General features: G+C 34.5%; 1 protein-coding gene across 1 annotated transcript; it reads right to left on the bottom strand.

The window, feature by feature from the left end:
* Positions 1-16394: 16394 nt before the first annotated feature.
* Positions 16395-19099, bottom strand: LOC133334535 (trypsin-1-like). Its single transcript, XM_061542849.1, has 5 exons — positions 18433-19099; positions 18330-18364; positions 16975-17110; positions 16610-16906; positions 16395-16550 (listed from the first exon to the last, which is right to left on the bottom strand). The coding sequence occupies exons 1-5, from the start codon at positions 19072-19074 to the stop codon at positions 16395-16397; spliced, it is 1266 nt and encodes a 421-aa protein (XP_061398833.1). The 5' UTR covers positions 19075-19099.
* Between the last annotated feature and the right edge of the window lie 551 nt (positions 19100-19650).

Genomic DNA, 19650 nt, shown 5'->3' with positions numbered 1-19650 from the left:
TGGAGTTTACTGGGTATGTTCAAAGGTGCCCACCTGTGGTATTTTACGGAAATTTATAATAACTTTTTTTGTAATAAATATATATGAAACAAAATACATTAGGTATGTTTGAAATCATTATTGGAATGCAAATCGTTTAACGGAATAGACTTTTCACAAAATTCTTCCGCCGTCTTACAAACAAATGAAAAAAGTTTACAATTACACTGCGAAAACATGGTCACCCATTTACAATTTGTCGACAACGAAAAGCTAGCAAAAGTTGTTTACGCAGATGAAGAAAACGATTGGCACATACAAAAATTTGGAAAAACATATTTTTAAAAATCCATGGTATATTTCTCAATTTCAATCATATTAAGATCCGCATTTGTATTTCAAAAATACGATAGAAAACAAGTAAAATTTGATTAAGGTTAGCCGCATTTGTTATTCCCTCGATCATGAGGTGGATATTAAAAATGGATATTAAAAAATGCTTAAAATCGATAGGACTTCCAGGATAAAACCAAACTACAGACACATAGGTTGTGCCAGGACCTTGAAAATACCAAAAATAATGCCTTACGATTGAAAAGGACGTCTGAAGTAATACTGAGAATCCAAAATATAAATTTGCAGGCAATTCGATTGGAAAACATGTTCAACATCACCAAAGTGGCTAATATTGGAGGGTTTCGTTATATAGGGACTAAATACGTGGACCATTTGCAATACTAAACATCAAAATTTTTCAGCTCACCTCCATAAAAATTCACATTGGTTTCTATTCTGTAGCGAATTCTTAAAATTAAAAAAAAACTTTCCAGGAAAAGAAGTCAAAAATTGCATCGCAAGATGAATTTCAAATATTTAACATTCCGGAAAATACAAAGCATAAAATAATGTATACTTTATACCCGCGCATATAATCTAATCATTTGAGTATGACTTCTGCTACCCAAATGCTTACATAGTGATGACAAGTCATTGGACAAATCCAAGAACTATTATTAAATGGCATATAATACAATGCAATTTAGTAGTTCATTCCGTTTATAATCATAAAAATTCATTTATCCATTATTTTGAAATATTTTTTGTTTAATTGCAATATTTATATTACCAAATCAATTACCAAGTAATGTGTTTAACATTACAAAGTTGATTACATAATCAGTAGTAAAAATTATATTCTCTATTTTCTTGTGAATATTTGGTTTTTTTATTTCAATATTCCCATTACAATATTCCTTACTAAATAATATGTTTTACATTACAATATATATTACATATATCGCAAATAATTTAAGCAATTATGAAAAATATTTGATTTTCGTGGAATAAATAGTAGAAAATACATTTATTTATTTTTCTGTTATTTTTTTTAATTGCAATATTTTCATTACTAAATCCCTTACTCTGTAATATGTTTACTATTACTGGAATTACTATTTATCACTTACATGGTAAGCATTGATTCCAAAGTTTCACAATTGTGTATATAAATGTTATCAAAAATGTTCAATATTTTATTGGAATTAAACGCTGATCAGCTGAGTTTAATTTCCATTACAAAATCCCTTACATGTAATGTGTTTGACATTAAAATATTTAATGTTTATCACCTACATGGTAAGCAGTGATTCCAAAGTCTCTATTTTGTGTATAAAAATAATAACAAAACAAAACTAATCCAATATTTTATTGGAATTCAATGGTTTAACCCATTTAAATTTCCATTACAATATCCCTTACCATGTAATGTGTTTGACATTACAATACGTAATGTTTACCACATACATGGTAAGCAGTGATTCCAAAGATATACTTTCATTTCAATAAGTATAGAGAAAAATATTCACTATATGATTGGAATTAAATGCTGAACACTGAGTTTGGAAACCCCTTACCCAAGTGCTTACAAAGTGATGAAAATTCAATTCTTTTGTAGTATATATCATTTAAAAAGGATTTTAAAAATATGAAAATGTATTTTTACTTACCCAGAACTCATTTTGCTCAATTGTTATTGGCTTTCAATGGATTTTCGAAACAAAAACTGTTTTTAATTTAAAAACCAAGCGTCGTTGTTGTTATGTGTCCCTGTATTCTGGGCTCTCTCTCAGAGTAGGGGGTTTCAAAGAGGATCAGCAATGGTGTGTAGCTTACGCGACAGACAGACAGAGTACAAGTCGAGTTGAGTATATTGCTATTATTTCTTTCACGGTTAGCTATGAGGCATTAGAAGCTCTGGGGATTTTTTTATTGAATTAGATTTTAAATTTCAATTTTACAACATCACTAGAAAAATAAAAAAAAATATTTTTTTTAATAAAAAAAAATTTTTTAAAAAAATCTTTCACACTTTAAATTATTTCAAAAAACAGTCCCTTGATTTTTTGTTCTTTTTTATTTATTTTTTTCCTCTTTGTTCTTCAATTTCCGGTTTCGTTTTTATTTCGTTCTATTGAATTTCAAAATATATTTTCACTTCAAGTTTTCTTATGTCAAAGTTATATAATTTGTCACACAGAACACATAGCAGAAAAAATAAAATAAAAAGCTCTCAGAAGAGAGAGTCCCACAGGAAGAAAAAATGCGATAAAATAAAAATATTTAAAAGAAATTTGCAAAAATTTGAAACACTTTTTTGAAAAAAGAATTACACGAAATTTTATTTGAATTTTTTCACACTTCTTTTCTTCCACGTTTTTAATTTTTCTTTTCAAATTTCACAACTTATTTTCTATTTTCCGAGACGTTTTGGGGTTTTTTAATGTGTAAAGTTTTGCAACTTTATTTCATTTGTAATATTCTAAATTTAGTTTCCAAAATTTTATTTTTTTCCGTCTTGTTGTTGTTTTTGTTTTTTTTCTTTGGGGAACTATTTGATATTTTACTTTTCTTTATTTCACTATAAAAATTTTTTTTTTAGAATGCTGCGATGATTTTTCTCCACATTTATGCCGCCGAGCCGTGCCGTGTTGTTCGGACAGATACAGACAAAATATAGATAGACAAAATAGATAGATTTTATAATAGCTAAATAGATATATATGTATGCTCTAATGTATATATGTAAAAAAAATTCTCTTTTATTTTCTTGGTTCAGTTGAGAGTTTTTTTTTGTGGTCGTCGTTGCGTTAGTTTCTTTTTTTTTGGGAATTTTTTCCGATTTTTTCTTTGTTGAAAAGTTAAAAAAACGCGTTCAGTTAAGTATCCCAAGTCGCACTGATTTTGCATCGCCAGAATTTTCACAAAATTTAGTCGAAAATAAAGAAAACTCAATTGATTTTCATTGGTCAGTTTTCTTTTTGGGAAAATGTTTTTCTCCCAAATGTTAAACGCACACACAAAAATATTTCGAAATTCGGCAAATGCCGCCCTGTCTCAGAGGCGTGGATTTTTAAAGAAGATTTTCTTGGGAAACCTTTGTTTCAGAGGCGTGGATTTTTAAAGAAGATTTTCTCAGGAAACCCCGGTCACAGAGGCGTGGATTTTTAAAGAAGATTTTCTTGGGAAACCTTTGTCTCAGAGGCGTGGATTTTTAAAGAAGATTTTCTTGGGAAACCTTTGTCTCAGAGGCGTGGATTTTTAAAGAAGATTTTCTCAGGAAACCCCGGTCTCAGAGGCGTGGATTTTTAAAGAAGATTTTCTCAGCAAACCCAAGGCCGAGAGGCGTGGATTTTTAAAGAAGATTTTCTGTCTCAGAGGCGTGGATTTTTAAAGAAGATTTTCTCAGCAAACCTCTGTCTCAGAGGCGTGGATTTTTAAAGAAGATTTTCTCAAAAACCCTGTCTCAGAGGCGTGGATTTTTAAAGAAGATTTTCTCAGCAAACCTCTGTCTCAGAGGCGTGGATTTTTAAAGAAGATTTTCTCAGCAAACCTCTGTCTCAGAGGCGTGGATTTTTAAAGAAGATTTTCTCAGCAAACCTCTGTCTCAGAGGCGTGGATTTTTAAAGAAGATTTTCTCAGCAAACCTCTCAGAGGCGTGGATTTTTAAAAGAATATTTGTTAAGGAATCTCAGAGGCGTGGATTTTTAAAGAAGATTTTCTCAGCAAACCTCTGTCTCAGAGGCGTGGATTTTTAAAGAAGATTTTCTCAGCAAACCTCTGTCTCAGAGGCGTGGATTTTTAAAGAAGATTTTCTCAGCAAACCTCTGTCTCAGAGGCGTGGATTTTTAAAGAAGATTTTCTCAGCAAACCTCTGTCTCAGAGGCGTGGATTTTTAAAGAAGATTTTCTCAGCAAACCTCTGTCTCAGAGGCGTGGATTTTTAAAGAAGATTTTCTCAGCAAACCTCTGTCTCAGAGGCGTGGATTTTTAAAGAAGATTTTCTCAGCAAACCTCTGTCTCAGAGGCGTGGATTTTTAAAGAAGATTTTCTCAGCAAACCTCTGTCTCAGAGGCGTGGATTTTTAAAGAAGATTTTCTCAGCAAACCTCTGTCTCAGAGGCGTGGATTTTTAAAGAAGATTTTCTCAGCAAACCTCTGTCTCAGAGGCGTGGATTTTTAAAGAAGATTTTCTCAGCAAACCTCTGTCTCAGAGGCGTGGATTTTTAAAGAAGATTTTCTCAGCAAACCTCTGTCTCAGAGGCGTGGATTTTTAAAGAAGATTTTCTCAGCAAACCTCTGTCTCAGAGGCGTGGATTTTTAAAGAAGATTTTCTCAGCAAACCTCTGTCTCAGAGGCGTGGATTTTTAAAGAAGATTTTCTCAGCAAACCTCTGTCTCAGAGGCGTGGATTTTTAAAGAAGATTTTCTCAGCAAACCTCTGTCTCAGAGGCGTGGATTTTTAAAGAAGATTTTCTCAGCAAACCTCTGTCTCAGAGGCGTGGATTTTTAAAGAAGATTTTCTCAGCAAACCTCTGTCTCAGAGGCGTGGATTTTTAAAGAAGATATTCTTGGGAAACCTTTGTCTCATAGGCGTGGATGTTTAAAGAAGATTTTCTTGAGGAAACCTTTGTCTCAGAGGCGTGGATTTTTAAAGAAGATTTTCTCAGGAAACCTTTGTCTCAGAGGCGTGGATTTTTAAAGAAGATTTTCTCAGGAAACCCCGGTCTCAGAGGCGTGGATTTTTAAAGAAGATTTTCTCAGCAAACCTTTGTCTCAGAGGCGGGATTTTTAAAGAAGATTTTCTCAGAAACCTCTGCAAAAATATTTTCCACATATGTAGGCGTGGATTTTTAAAGAAGATTTTCTCAGCAAACCTCTGTCTCAGAGGCGTTATTTTTAATTTATTTTTGTTAACTCTTCCAGTTGTTTTTTGTAAAGTTTTCCCTAACACTGCCGCTCAAATACTCTCTTATTGAAAATTTGCCAAAAATTATCATCGCCTCCATTAGTTCGAACAAAGTTCGAAAATTTCGTAAATTTCGAATTTCTGTTTTTTTCTTCTTTTTCATTTTTTGTTCGTTTCTTTTTAATGTTATTTTCAAATTTTGTTCACAGTTTCTTTGTTTTTTTATTGCTACTAATGCCCACATAAAACGCACATGCATTTGTTGTACAACTACAACAACAAAAAGAAAATAATATTGAAATATAAAATTTATAAATCATTTTAATATTTATTTTGTAGATCTACTAGAAATTCTTGTTGCTGGGAAAAACGAACCGAACCAACCAGGTTCGAATATATATGCGGCAATTCCCCAGCGACTTGGAACAGGTGTATGATACATATATGACTAGCACACTTTTCTGCCCCCACACCTTAAGCATTATTAATAATTTTTGAAAATTTTGGCTAATTACCTACAAACAACATTTTTGTTGTTTTTTTTTTATTTTGACAAAAATTGAAAATAGTTGTTTCGCTTCTTCTCCTATTCTGATCGCCTTAAAGGTCATTAACATTTCCACGCCCCTTAACAAGAAATTAGTTTTCTTTTTTGAATGAATGTTGTTCTATTTATTATTGTTGTTGTTAGTATTTTTTTTTTTTTTTAATTTCACTCTTGTCATTAATGTCACCGTTCGGTAGGTGGTCTGTAGTCTAAGTAGCCATTTATTTGAAATGCGCAAAAAAATAATATTTTTCTAAGAATATTGTCTGATGAAACATCCGACCTCAAGGCGTGGATTTTTAAAGAAGATTTTCTCAGGAAACCACTGCCAAAGAGGCGTGGATTTTTAAAGAAGATTTTCTTATGAAACCCCAATCTCAGAGGCGTGGATTTTTAAATAAGATTTTATTATTAAACCCCAATCTCAGAGGCGTGGATTTTTAAAGAAGATTTTTCCGAAGGTATATCACACCAATAAGGCGTGGATTTTTAAAGAAGACCATTTTTATCCCCCAATCTCAGAGGCGTGGATTTTTAAAGAAGATTTTCTTATGAAACCCCAATCTCAGAGGCGTGGATTTTTAAAGAAGATTTTCTTAAAACCCCAATCTCAGAGGCGTGGATTTTTAAAGAAGATTTTTTATGAAACCCCAATCTCAGAGGCGTGGATTTTTAAAGAAGATTTTCTTATGAAACCCCAATCTCAGAGGCGTGGATTTTTAAAGAAGATTTTCTTATGAAACCCCAATCTCAGAGGCGTGGATTTTTAAAGAAGATTTTCTCAGGAAACCCCGGTCTCAGAGGCGTGGATTTTTAAAGAAGATTTTCTTATGAAACCCCAATCTCAGAGGCGTGGATTTTTAAAGAAGATTTTCTCAGGAAACCCCGGTCACAGAGGCGTGGATTTTTAAAGAAGATTTTCTCAGCAAACCCAAGCCATAGAGGCGTGGATTTTTAAAGAAGATTTTCTTAGGAAACCCCGGTCACAGAGGCGTGGATTTTTAAAGAAGAAACCTCTGTCTCAGAGGCGTGGATTTTTAAAGAAGAAACCTCTGTCTCAGAGGCGTGGATTTTTAAAGAAGATTTTCTTATGAAACCCCAATCTCAGAGGCGTGGATTTTTAAAGAAGATTTTCTTATGAAACCCCAATCTCAGAGGCGTGGATTTTTAAAGAAGATTTTCTTATGAAACCCCAATCTCAGAGGCGTGGATTTTTAAAGAAGATTTTCTTATGAAACCCCAATCTCAGAGGCGTGGATTTTTAAAGAAGATTTTCTTATGAAACCCCAATCTCAGAGGCGTGGATTTTTAAAGAAGATTTTCTTATGAAACCCCAATCACAGAGGCGTGGATTTTTAAAGAAGATTTTCTTATGAAACCCCAATCTCAGAGGCGTGGATTTTTAAAGAAGATTTTCTTAGAAACCCCAACACAGAGGCTCAGAGGCGTGGATTTTTAAAGAAGATTTTCTTATGAAACCCCAATCTCAGAGGCGTGGATTTTTAAAGAAGATTTTCTTATGATTTTTAACCCCAATCTTTTTTTTTTATTGAGGCGTGGATTTTTAAAGAAGATTTTCTTATGAAACCCCAATCTCAGAGGCGTGGATTTTTAAAGAAGATTTTCTTTTAATATTTATGAAACCCCAATCTCAGAGGCGTTTTTTAAAGAAGATTTTCTTAGGAAACCCCAATCTCAGAGGCGTGGATTTTTAAAGAAGATTTTCTTAGGAAACCCCAATTTTTTTTTATTTTGACAAAAATTGTCAGAGGCGTGGATTTTTAAAGAAGATTTTCTCTATATGGAAACCCCGGTCTCAGAGGCGTGGATTTTTAAAGAAGATTTTCTTCTGGAAACCCCTGTCTCAGAGGCGTGGATTTTTAAAGATTTTTTTCTACTCAACCAACCTCTTTAAAAAACAGAGGCATGTTTTTTAAAGATGATTTTCTCAGCAAACCCAAGCCATAGAGGCGTAGATTTTTAAAGAAGATTTTCTCAGCAAACCCAAGCCATAGAGGCGTGGATTTTTAAAGAAGATTTTCTTAGGAAACCCCGGTCTCAGAGGCGTGGATTTTTAAAGAAGAAACCTCTGTCTCAGAGGCGTGGATTTTTAAAGAAGATTTTCTTAGGAAACCTCTGTCTCAGAGGCGTGGATTTTTAAAGAAGATTTTTTTAGGAAACCTCTGTCTCAGACGCGTGGATTTTTAAAGAAGATTTTCTTAGGAAACCTCTGTCTCAGAGGCGTGGATTTTTAAAGAAGATTTTCTCAGCTAACCTCTGTCTCAGAGGCGTGGATTTTTAAAGAAGATTTTCTCAGCAAACCTCTGTCTCAGAGGCGTGGATATTTAAAGTAGATTTTCTCAGGAAACCCTGGTCTCATAGGCGTGATTTTTAAAGAAGATTTTCTCAGGAAACCCTGGTCTCATAGGCGTGATTTTTAAAGAAGATTTTCTCAGGAAACCCTGGTCTCATAGGCGTGGATATTTAAAGTAGATTTTTTCAGGAAACCACTTTCTGATTCATTTGCATTATTTATGACACATTCAAGAGGCTAATTACTACAACTTCAAAATTGTGTCAACATTTTATATTCCATATGAAAATAATAAATTTATTTTTATAGTAATACCCCAAAGTACATTAACCCAAAAATGACTCATGTCTAGGAATTGTTAATAATTGGTTTATTTAATTTATTTTTTTATTCTAAAATCTTCATGTGTTGTCAGTTTTCTCTGTGCGTTCCCGATTTTTTTGTGTGTATATATTAGCTTTCAAATCAATTCCGCAAAAAAACATAATGTTAATTAAAATGAGAACACGTGTCGAGATCATAAATGACGTACATCCATACATATGTATGTACGAATGATTTTCTTTGTACTGCTTCCACTAGCCAAAACTGTATGAGCATCAGTGCTTTTAGCCAATTTCTATAAATCTATATTTGACATACTAAAATATAAGTCGTAAAAATTAAAAAATATATTTTTTAAATAACAAATATTAGTATATTTTTTCAATATTGTTTTTATATTTTAACATGAAAAAATTAACTTTTAAACATCTACGCCTATGGTTCGACATGAAAAAATTTATTTAAAAAAATCCACGCCTATGGTTCGACATGAAAAAATTCACTTTTAAACGTCTACGCCTATGGTTGGACATGAAAAAATTAACTTTAAAAAATCCACGCCTACGGTTCGACATGAAAAAATTAACTTTAAAAAATCCACGTCTACGGTTCGACATGAAAAAATTAACTTTAAAAAATCCACGTCTACGGTTCGACATGAAAAAATTAACTTTAAAAAATCCACGCCTATGGGCCTTAAAAATTTTTTGGATTCTGTGATTGATTTGTTCTACCTCCGTATTTTGTATCCCAGTGTTCTATTTTTTTTGCCGAATTACTCATAAATAAAAGAAAATCGAATAAATGAATAGAAGACACCTACCCAACATATATCTCTCTCTAAGATTAATGATATTTGTAGTGTTCTGCCGAGATTTACGTCGATCTTTTTGAGAATCATATATTTAAACATATTATTGACAGCTCATTGGATTGGACAGATTTAGGTGCTTTGCGAGAAAAAAGTTCACTGATCTTTTTTTCAAATATATTTTTATGTTAAAAGTTAATTTTCTTTTTTTTTTTCAAAATTTTTTGGGTTATTTCCGCATTTTCGCCGATTACTGCTGCTTCTTTTAATGTTTGAACATAAATTGAATTGTTCGATTTTTTTCACACTTTCGGTTGCGCATAGCCTTCTAGCCTTGACCATAAGTCTTGAGATTGAAAAAAAGCCTCAATGAAGAAAACCCTCACCTATACAAATGAAAATCGAAAAAATTCAAAACCAATCCGCATCGATTAGTTGCAAATTTCACAGCGTATTTTCCGCACCATCACCACCACCCATAATCTGATAGCGCGAGATTTTTTCGCATTCAATTAGTTTGGACCCATGGGTTTTTAGCATAAATTTTCACTTTTTCTTTTGTTCTCGTGTTATGCCATTGCTTTCAACACCAAAATAGATAGACACACGCATATGTGTATGTGTGGGTATTCGGTTGGTCTGTTCAAACGCCTTACAGACCACCAGCCAGCCACCCTACCAAACTGGCTGGCGGTCTGTTTACTTTACTCACCAAAACGAAAAGTTTTCAGTTCGAATTTCTTCTTCTCTATTCTCGGCTACTTGGCTGGCTGACTGCCCGCCTAGCTGGCTGGCTGACGGTCATACCATTCGTGTGCGATTCTTGGCCAGCATCATCATCGTTCGCCTCTGTTGTCCAATGCAAATAAAATTGTACACAAAATAAAATTTACTTGGCTAATACCCCACCGCAACTGTGATCATCATCCGCAGCAGTGGCAGCAGCGATATCAATTGGCTGCGTTTTGAGAGCATAAACATTAGCAAGTGAGGCTAGCACAAGCATAGAGGAGCTATAATGTACTTAGATTTTGTTTTCTTAAAAAAAAGTTTATTTAGTTTCAGCGTTCATGGCTTATTTTAAATCTAATGTTCAGTGTCTAGAAGTTGATAATGTTTTTTTTTTTCGGTAGCCGAACGCAAACAAAACACTCAATTGATTATTTTGTTAACTACAAATACACCTAAGAATAATTATATAGCACACAAAGAGGCCTGTGGTTTCCTTCTTTAAATATCCTCGACTTTGGGGCAGAGGTTTCCTGAGAAAATCTTTAAAAATCTATGCCTTTGGGACAGAAGTTTCCTAAGAAAATCTTCTTTAAAAATCCACGCCTCTGAGACAGAGGTTTCCTGGGAAAATCTTCTTTAAGAATCCACGCCTTTGAGACAGAGGTTTCCTGAGAAAATCTTTAAAAATCTATGCCTTTGGGGCAGAAGTTTCCTAAGAAAATCTTCTTTAAAAATCCACGCTTCTGAGACAGAGGTTTCCTCAGAAAAATTTCTTTAAAAATCCACGCCTCTGAGACAGAGGTTTTCTAAGAAAATCTTCTTTAAAAATCCACGCCTCTGAGACAGAGGTTTGGTGAGAAAATCTTCTTTAAAAATCCACGCCTCTGAGACAGAGGTTTGGTGAGAAAATCTTCTTTAAAAATCCACGCCTCTGAGACAGAGGTTTGGTGAGAAAATCTTCTTTAAAAATCCACGCCTCTGAGACAGAGGTTTGGTGAGAAAATCTTCTTTAAAAATCCACGCCTCTGAGACAGAGGTTTGGTGAGAAAATCTTCTTTAAAAATCCACGCCTCTGAGACAGAGGTTTGCTGAGAAAATCTTCTTTAAAAATCCACGCCTCTGAGACAGAGGTTTGCTGAGAAAATCTTCTTTAGAAATCCACGCCTCTAAGCCTTGGGTTTCCTTAGAAAATCTTCTTTAGAAATCCACGCCTCTAAGCCTTGGGTTTCCTGAGAAAATCTTCATTTAAAATCCACGCCTCTAAGCCTTGGGTTTCCTGAGAAAATCTTCATTAAAAATCCACGCCTCTAAGCCTTGGGTTTCCTGAGAAAATCTTCATTAAAAATCCACGCCTCTAAGCCTTGGGTTTCCTGAGAAAATCTTCATTAAAAATCCACGCCTCTAAGCCTTGGGTTTCCTGAGAAAATCTTCATAAAAAAATCCATACCTCTATGCCTTGGGTTTCCTGAGAAAATCTTGTTTAAAAAATCCACGCCTCTAAGTCTTGGGTTTCCTGAGAAAATCTTCTTTAAAAAATCCACGCCTCTAAGTCTTGGGTTTCCTGAGAAAATCTTCTTTAAAAAATCCACGCCTCTAAGTCTTGGGTTTCCTGAGAAAATCTTCTTTAAAAAATCCACGCCTCTAAGCCTTGGGTTTCCTAAGAAAATCTTATTTAAAAAATCCACGCCTCTAAGCCTTGGGTTTCCTAAGTAAATCTTCTTTAAAAATCCACGCCTCTAAGTCTTGGGTTTCCTTAGAAAATCTTCTTTAAAAATCCACGCCTCTAAGTCTTGGGTTTGCTGAGAAAATCTTCTTTAAAAATCCACGCCTCTAAGTCTTGGGTTTGCTGAGAAAATCTTCTTTAAAAATCCACGCCTCTAAGCCTTGGGTTTCCTTAGAAAATCTTCTTTAAAAATCCACGCCTCTAAGTCTTGGGTTTCCTGAGAAAATCTTCTTTAAAAATCCACGCCTCTGAGACAGAGGTTTGCAGAGAAAATCTTCTTTAAAAATCCACCCCTCTGAGACAGAGGTTTGCTAAGAAAATCTTCTTTAAAAATCCACGCCACTGAGACAGAGGTTTGCTGAGAAAATCTTCGTTAAAAAATTCACCACTCTGAGACAGTGTTTTGCTCTAAAAAATCCATGCCTTTGAAAAACATTTTTAAAAATGCACCCCTTTATTTTTTTCAAATTTTAATATATTTTTGGTTTTATTTCCAGGATCCAAATATCCTTGTGGAATCTGGGTAAGTATATTTTTTTCATTTTTATCTCTGAGACTGTCTGGTTCTCATAATTACCTAAATTGTTCTTTGCCATTCATATTCAATTGCTTTTAACTAGAAATTTATTTCCAGAAGCATAACGAGCAGACCTCAATGAATTTAGGACACACATACTATGTACAGATGTGTATATTATGTGTACATCACTGTTTAATTGCGTACTTGTGGCTCTTTCAGCTTCCTCTGTGTGTATAGAGTAGCCCATGATGATGTGCGTCAAAAGAACATTTTAGTATTCTCAATTTTGTTTTTCTTATTTGATTTTTCGTCTACTTGCTGTTGTTGCTGCTGCTATTTTTTTTTAGATAATACACAATTAGTTTTTCCACCGAATGTTGTTTATGTAGCTATTTTGTTTGGCATTAAGACTCACACACTTGTGCCGAACAAAAAAAAAATCGCCTATTTGTTTGGGCCTTTCCTTGGGTGTGGACAACTAAATCGAAAAGAATCTAGTTGCCTTCGTGGGTCCGTCCGTCCGATTCGGTAGCATTTTTACAGAACATTGACATTTGTTGCAAATAACTTGTTAGTGAAAAAAAAATGTGACGGTGTCTTTAATTTATTTTTAATGCAATTCGTTGCACGTTTTTCCTCGGCTCTCCACCTCCAATGACATTAGGAAAATATTCAGTGCCCCTTTCTTTAATGGGTTTAAATTGAGGATTTGCAGACATTATTTTTGAATAATATTTTGGCAATGTCCGATGATTGAATTCATATCAAATGGAATTTTTTCCGATTTTTGTTATTTATCCCCACCCAAAAGACACATGTCATCATCTCGAGAGATTCTTCTTTTTGTTTTTCTTTTGAGGCTAAGTACATCTGTCAATGGTTTTTATTGGCGGTGTTGTTGTTCTGTCTGACATTTTTTTCCTTTCAAATGGCCTGAAATGATACATTGTATGTGGTATTTGTTTTTGTTGTTATATTTTTCTAAAGGAAATTATTAATGAGATCAACAACGTGCTAATAATTATTAACCTTGACAATCAAAAAATGGTTCATTGATCCAATTTTGACTGATTCATTTCTGTCTTTTTCAGGGTGCTTGAAAGTAAAATGAAATAAAAAGAAAAAAACAAATACGCCGACCATTTACGAAGCCATTAGGCTGTTGTTAATTTTTCATGAAGTGTTTTGGATATTTATTTATCTTTTTCAATCATTATTAGCTAGATAATGATGAGGTTTTGATTTTTTTTTAATTTTTTCATACCAAAATGAGCAACTGTGCAGTGACCAATAGGTTTTTGTAGCATACCTTAAGGGATCAATTGATATTCCATTAATATTCATCCCCTAAACTATGCTTTATATTTTGTTTTATAATTTTCAATAAGATGCCAGATTTTCTTAATGGGAAATATTCCAATAGGGGAAGAATTGCATAGCATTCTTATACCCTACACAAGTATGATATCAGAGTATTATAGCTTTGTGCAGCCCCAAGAGTTTGTAACGCTGCGAAATAATGGTCCTCCACACAGGCCACAGTTATGGACCAATCTTCATGAAATTTTGCATTTAGGATGTGTTGTGTCCAATGCAATTTTTGGTAAAGATCGGTAAATATTTAGGGGATGAAATGGACCAAATACTTAATTTTTGTCGGTTTTTCTGGTCGCTCCAGAGGCCGCAATTATGACCCAAACATCGCAAATTTTTACATGGAGAAGGGGATCGGGCCAAAGTACGATAATGTACGGGCCAAAGTACGAATGTACGAAGATGTACTAAATTTGGTACAATTCTGTACGGATAGCGTTAAAAACTTGAAATTTGGAGTGTGAATGAAGGTTGAGAAGAAGGGTCCATTTAAGGACATGGTTTTGAAAGCGTGTACTCATGTGTACGAATAGTACTATATTTGGTACAAATTTAATTTGGAGATACAAATCGAGCTGGAATCCTGGAATTTGAAATCAACATTACCGTCGGAGTGTAGGATTGGGGTATGAACTTAGTTTTGGAAATTTGTTAGTTATGTGTATGAAAAGTACTATAAACGGTACAGTTTGGATTTGGGTTATCCTATAGAGCGGGAACACTGAAATTTGGAGTCAGGATCACTGTAGGGGTGTGGGATTGAGGTGAGGATTTAGTTTAAGAAAATAATACTTATGGGTACTAAATTTGGTACAATTTGAATTTTAGGTGAATTTAGTCAGGATCACTGTTGAGGTGTAAGATTGAGATATGTAGGAAGTTTTAGAAATATGTACTAGTGTGTACTAAATTTGATACAATTTGAATTGTGAGTGAACCGATTGAGTTGGAATCCTGAAACTTGGATTTAGGATCACTGTGGGAGTGTAGGTTTGGGGTGGGAAGGAGGTTTCGGAAATATGTACAACTGTGTACTAAATTTGGTACAATTTGAATAGTGGGTGAACCGATACAGTAGGAGTCCTAAAATTTTGATTAAGAATCACTGTGGAGGTGTAGAATTGGGGTATGTAGGAGGTTTTGGAAATTCGTACTACTGTGTACTAAATTTGGTACAATTTTAGTTGTGGATGAACCAATAGAGTTGGAATCCTAAAACTTGAATTTAGTATCAGTGTGGGGGTGTAGGATTGGGGTATATAGGAAGTTTTGGAATTGGCACTGCTGTGTACATTTGGTATAATTTGAATTGTGGGTGGGCCGATAGAATTGGAATCCTGAAACATATATTTTGGATCACTGTGGTCGTGTAGGTTTGGGGTAAGTAAGAGATTTTGGAAATTCAAACTAATGTGTACTAAATTTGGTACAATTTGAATTGTGGGTGAACCTATGGAGTTGGAATCCTGAAACTTGGATTTAGAATCACTGTCGGGATGTAGGTTTGGTTTAAGTTGGAAATTCTACTACTAAATTCTGTACAATTTTAATTGTGGGTGAATTAATAGAGTTGGAACCCTGAAATTTGAATTTGGAATCATTGTGGGTGTATATAAGTTTAGTTAGATGGTAGAGGAGTGTACTTATGGAAATAATGTGTGCAAAATGGAAAATGTAGTAAAATTTGGATTTGGGTGAACCTTTAGAGCTCGAATCATAAAATTTGGTACTAAGTGGTACTCAAATTTAATTTATGGTCGATATTAATGTGTGGATTGTTTTTTTTTTTCTGACATATGCAGTTTTCTCTGAAAATAAAATAATATGTTAATACATTTTGAAATATTTCCTAAATTCGCTAACGAAGTTGCGGGCATATGCTAGTTAGTTATATTTGTTGACCTCTAGTTGGTCAAGAGGGTGCAAATATCGCGAAATATTGCCCAAGCTCAGAATATAGAACCACACAAAGTTAGATTTTCGTGGAAGTTGTGTAGGGTAACATATTGTCGGCCCCGTTCTACTATACTGCTCCGCTCACTGGTTAAATTTTTTTCTAAGGAAAGGCGTTGATTTTTTAAAAATATTTTTCTAAGGTCCTAACACAAGGCGTGGATTTTTTAAATATATTTTTCTATAGTCCTAACACAAGGCGTGGATTTTTTAAACATATTTTTCTATAGTCCTAACACAAGGCGTGGATTTTTTAAACATATTTTTCTATAGTCCTAACACAAGGCGTGGATTTTTTAAACATATTTTTCTATAGTCCTAACACAAGGCGTGGATTTTTTAAACATATTTTTCTATAGTCCTAACACAAGGCGTGGATTTTTTAAACATATTTTTCTATAGTCCTAACACAAGGCGTGGATTTTTTAAACATATTTTTCTATAGTCCTAACACAAGGCGTGGATTTTTTAAACATATTTTTTTTAAAGCCTAGGCGTGGATTTTTTAATTTTTTTTTTTTTTTTTTTTTTGAATCGTATAGAAGAGTTTTTCGAATTAGTTTGGAAGCGCTTAGAAAAGATGCAGAGTTTTTCAAATTATTTTTTAAGCTTTTTGAACAGTTTTTTCATTCATTCTGATATCCTGATAAATAAAACCATAGTATTTTATTTATACATACAAATGTTTTTTTATTATTTATTTCACAAAAATATCACTCCTTAAAATTATTATTCAATATTTATTCGCAAAAAATTCGATCATTACATATAAGTATGTACGTATATTTTACTAAATTTTATTTGTTCTTCTGTGAATTCCATAAATCGTTTTACAATTGATCGTTTATCATTGTCGTTTCCCCAAAGATACTCCCTTATTTGATATTTTTATAAATCCAAGGCAATAGAGATGTGACTCGGGTATAAACACCGGGATATTGTCCTTTACCGCAACCAATGCCCCATGAAACAATACCGACCTGGACATAACGGCCACCCTCATTGACAATCATTGGACCACCCGAATCACCCTGAAGATAATTCAAAATTTTAATTTTTCCATTAAAATTATTATTTTTAAAACACTTACACTACACGAATCCTTGGCTGCCTGGCCGGCACACACCATTGACTCAATAATTCCCGCTGGAGCAGCTCTACCATATTTAGCAGCACATTCGGCATTATTCCAAATGGGTATTTGCACCTTTTGCAAAATGGATGGTTGTGGGCCATTTTCCCGCAAACTACCCCATCCTGCAACTGTGGCAATTTGACCGCTATAGGAACTTCTTTGTTGGGCCGGCGAGGTGGGCAAACAAATCGGCTGGATTTCCTTGGTGAATTTCACGGGTTCGCTCAACGTCAAAATTGCGATGTCGTTGTGCTGTGGGAGAAAGAGGGAATTTAGGAATTCATTTTCATAAATAGTATTTCAATTCAATGTTTCCTTACCAAGGTGCTAAAATCAAATCCTTTATGTCTTACTAAACGTTTGACTCTACGTGAGACATGTTGAACTTCGTAATCCGTGCGTATATTATAGTCACCCAAGTGAACAGTCAAGGCAGCAACATCCCAGGAAGTCATTCTGAAAGAAAGTTAAATTAATTATTACAAATATGTTGCAAATAATATCGAAAGAGGATTCTCTAGGTCTGGTATTAATGATCATAGAACTGGCCTGCTAAATTTTATTATAGAAAAATATCTCATAGACGTTTGGACCTCGTATATTCTGATAAAAAATCCTCTCTTAATTCCAAATTTTTCATTACAGATCGTGGAAATTCAGAAGAAAAGGAGTCACTTTTCCGCAGGGAAAAATCCCTTAAAAAAGTAAAATGAAATAAAAAGAAAAAATCGAAATCGCCTCAGAAGAAAGGAACCATTTTTCTCCAAGAAAAAAATCCAATTCAAAAGTAAAATAAAATAAAAAGAAAAAATCGTAACCCCTTCATAAGACAAGGGTCTACATAGTCTCCAGAAAAAAATCCAATACAAAAGTAAAATGAAATAAAAAAATCTAAATCGTTCGGCATATACCCGTGGTAATTCATCGAATTTTTATTATCCCTAAAAGTATGCTTTAATTAATTGTTATTAACTAATGTTGCCAGATTTTGTTATTGGGAAGTTATTCTCAGAGCTGTCAGCACTTCTTTAAAGAAGGTATTTACACTTCTTCCGTGGAGAAGCCGTGAAATTTCAAAAAAAAACTATCTTTAAAGGTCCCAGCACAGTCGTGGATTTTTTTAAAATATTTTTGGGGGATCTAGCACAGGCGTGGATTTTTTTAAAAATATTTTTGCAGCCTTTAGAACAGGCCTGGATTTGTCAAGCCTTTATAATAGGCCAGGATTTTTCAAGCCTTTATAATATATCTGAATTTCTCATGCCTTTATAATAGGCATGGATTTTTTAAGCCTTTATAATAGGCCAGAATTTTTCAAGCCTTTATAATAGGCCAGGATTTTTCAAGCCTTTATAATAGCCTGGATTTTCAAGACTTTATAATAGGCCTGAATTTTTCAAGCCTTTATAATAGGCCTGAATTTTTCAATCCTTTATAATAGGCCTGGATTTTTCTAGCCTTTATAACATGCCTGGATTTTTCAAGCCTTTGTAATAGGTCTGGATTTTTCAAGCCTTTATAATAGGCCTGGATTATTCAAACCCTTATAATAGGCCTGGATTTTGAAGCCTTTAGAATAGACCTGGATTTTTTAAAAATGTTTTTGAAGCATTCAGTATAGTACTGGATGTTTTAAAAAATATTTTTGAAGCCTTTTGAAGGATTTGCATCTTACCTGGCCACACAGTGAGCAGCGGTCAAAATATGGCTCTGAAAGTGAAGAAACAAACATTAGCCAAACCATAACATACCCTGTCTATCCTCCCTTCTCAACTTACATTAGTTATCAAACTGCCACCACAAAATTGTTTACCCGATTTGAAAATAACCGCAATCCATGGGAATTCGTTAGGACTGGCATTTGTACCGCCAACAATACGTTCCTGATCGGGACCAATCATGCCACACTGCAAAGGTAAACCATTCGATGATACACCACTTCCCGAAGAACTTGGTGGCCTCCTAGTCGTGGTGGTGGTGGTTGTTGTCACTACTGGCCTATAGGTTGGACGTTTGGTGGTCAACGATGTAATGGGTCTCTTAGTAGTGGCTGGAACAAACTGTCCCCCAATAGTCGCAGGAGGATGTGTTGGATAATGATGATTTGGTGGATGTGTAGGCAATGGTGGTGGCCAATTGGAGACGGACGATGGTGGATGGGTTGGCAATGGTGGTGGCCATTGTTGCACACCCGAGAAACCCAAAAATTGTGATGGCCAAGGGTAGCGTATGAAGTCCTGGTAATTTGGTGCCTGTTTCAAACTTTCATCAATGGGATCGTAGCCAATATTGTTACCCTCCTGCGAAGAAGGTTCATCGTATTTCGGTGGCTCGGGTTCATAGTTAAAATTGACTGGTGGTTCTATGACATCGGAATCCTCAGAGCTTTCATTTTCTTTAATGACATCCATAGGATTCATTGTGACCTCCTTGGAAGGGGAATCATTTTCTCCATTCATTGTTGTGGTAGATTCAGGTTGACTTGGTGTGGGATTAGGAGGTTGGAAAGGTTGTTCTCCCGACCCAATGGGCACAATGTTGTTAATACTTGTACAACATACACCCGAACTGGTGCGAGCATATTGATCAAAATATGTACACAATTCATCGGGTTGTTGTGGTTGTACATAGGGTGTAAAATAGGGATATTGTGGCGCCAAGCTGTAGTAGGTCAAATGGCGACGACGTCTGCCGCGACTTTCGATGGCACATTTATCGAAACCCATGCAGATGCCCACTAGGCCACGTGATGTTATACATCTTGAACCTTCGGCACCAATATTTTGTATATAAAAGAAATTTGGGCTGTAGAACAGTTGACGGCTGGTACGATTGTGGGATGTATTGACATCAGTTTCCTGGAGTGGTGATGGTGGAGGAGCTGGAATAAGGAAAAACAATAAATGTTACATTATTAAGGTCTGATCGTAATTAGGAAACATATTTTTAAAAAATCGACGCATTTGTTAGGACCTTAGAAAAATATTTTTAAAAAA

Source organism: Musca vetustissima, unplaced genomic scaffold (genome assembly GCF_032173495.1).
Source record: "Musca vetustissima isolate MV318-11 ecotype Yass unplaced genomic scaffold, APGP_CSIRO_Mvet_v1 utg18056, whole genome shotgun sequence".
NCBI classification, from domain to species: domain Eukaryota; kingdom Metazoa; phylum Arthropoda; class Insecta; order Diptera; family Muscidae; genus Musca; species Musca vetustissima.
This window is presented reverse-complemented; position numbering and strand designations above follow the sequence as displayed.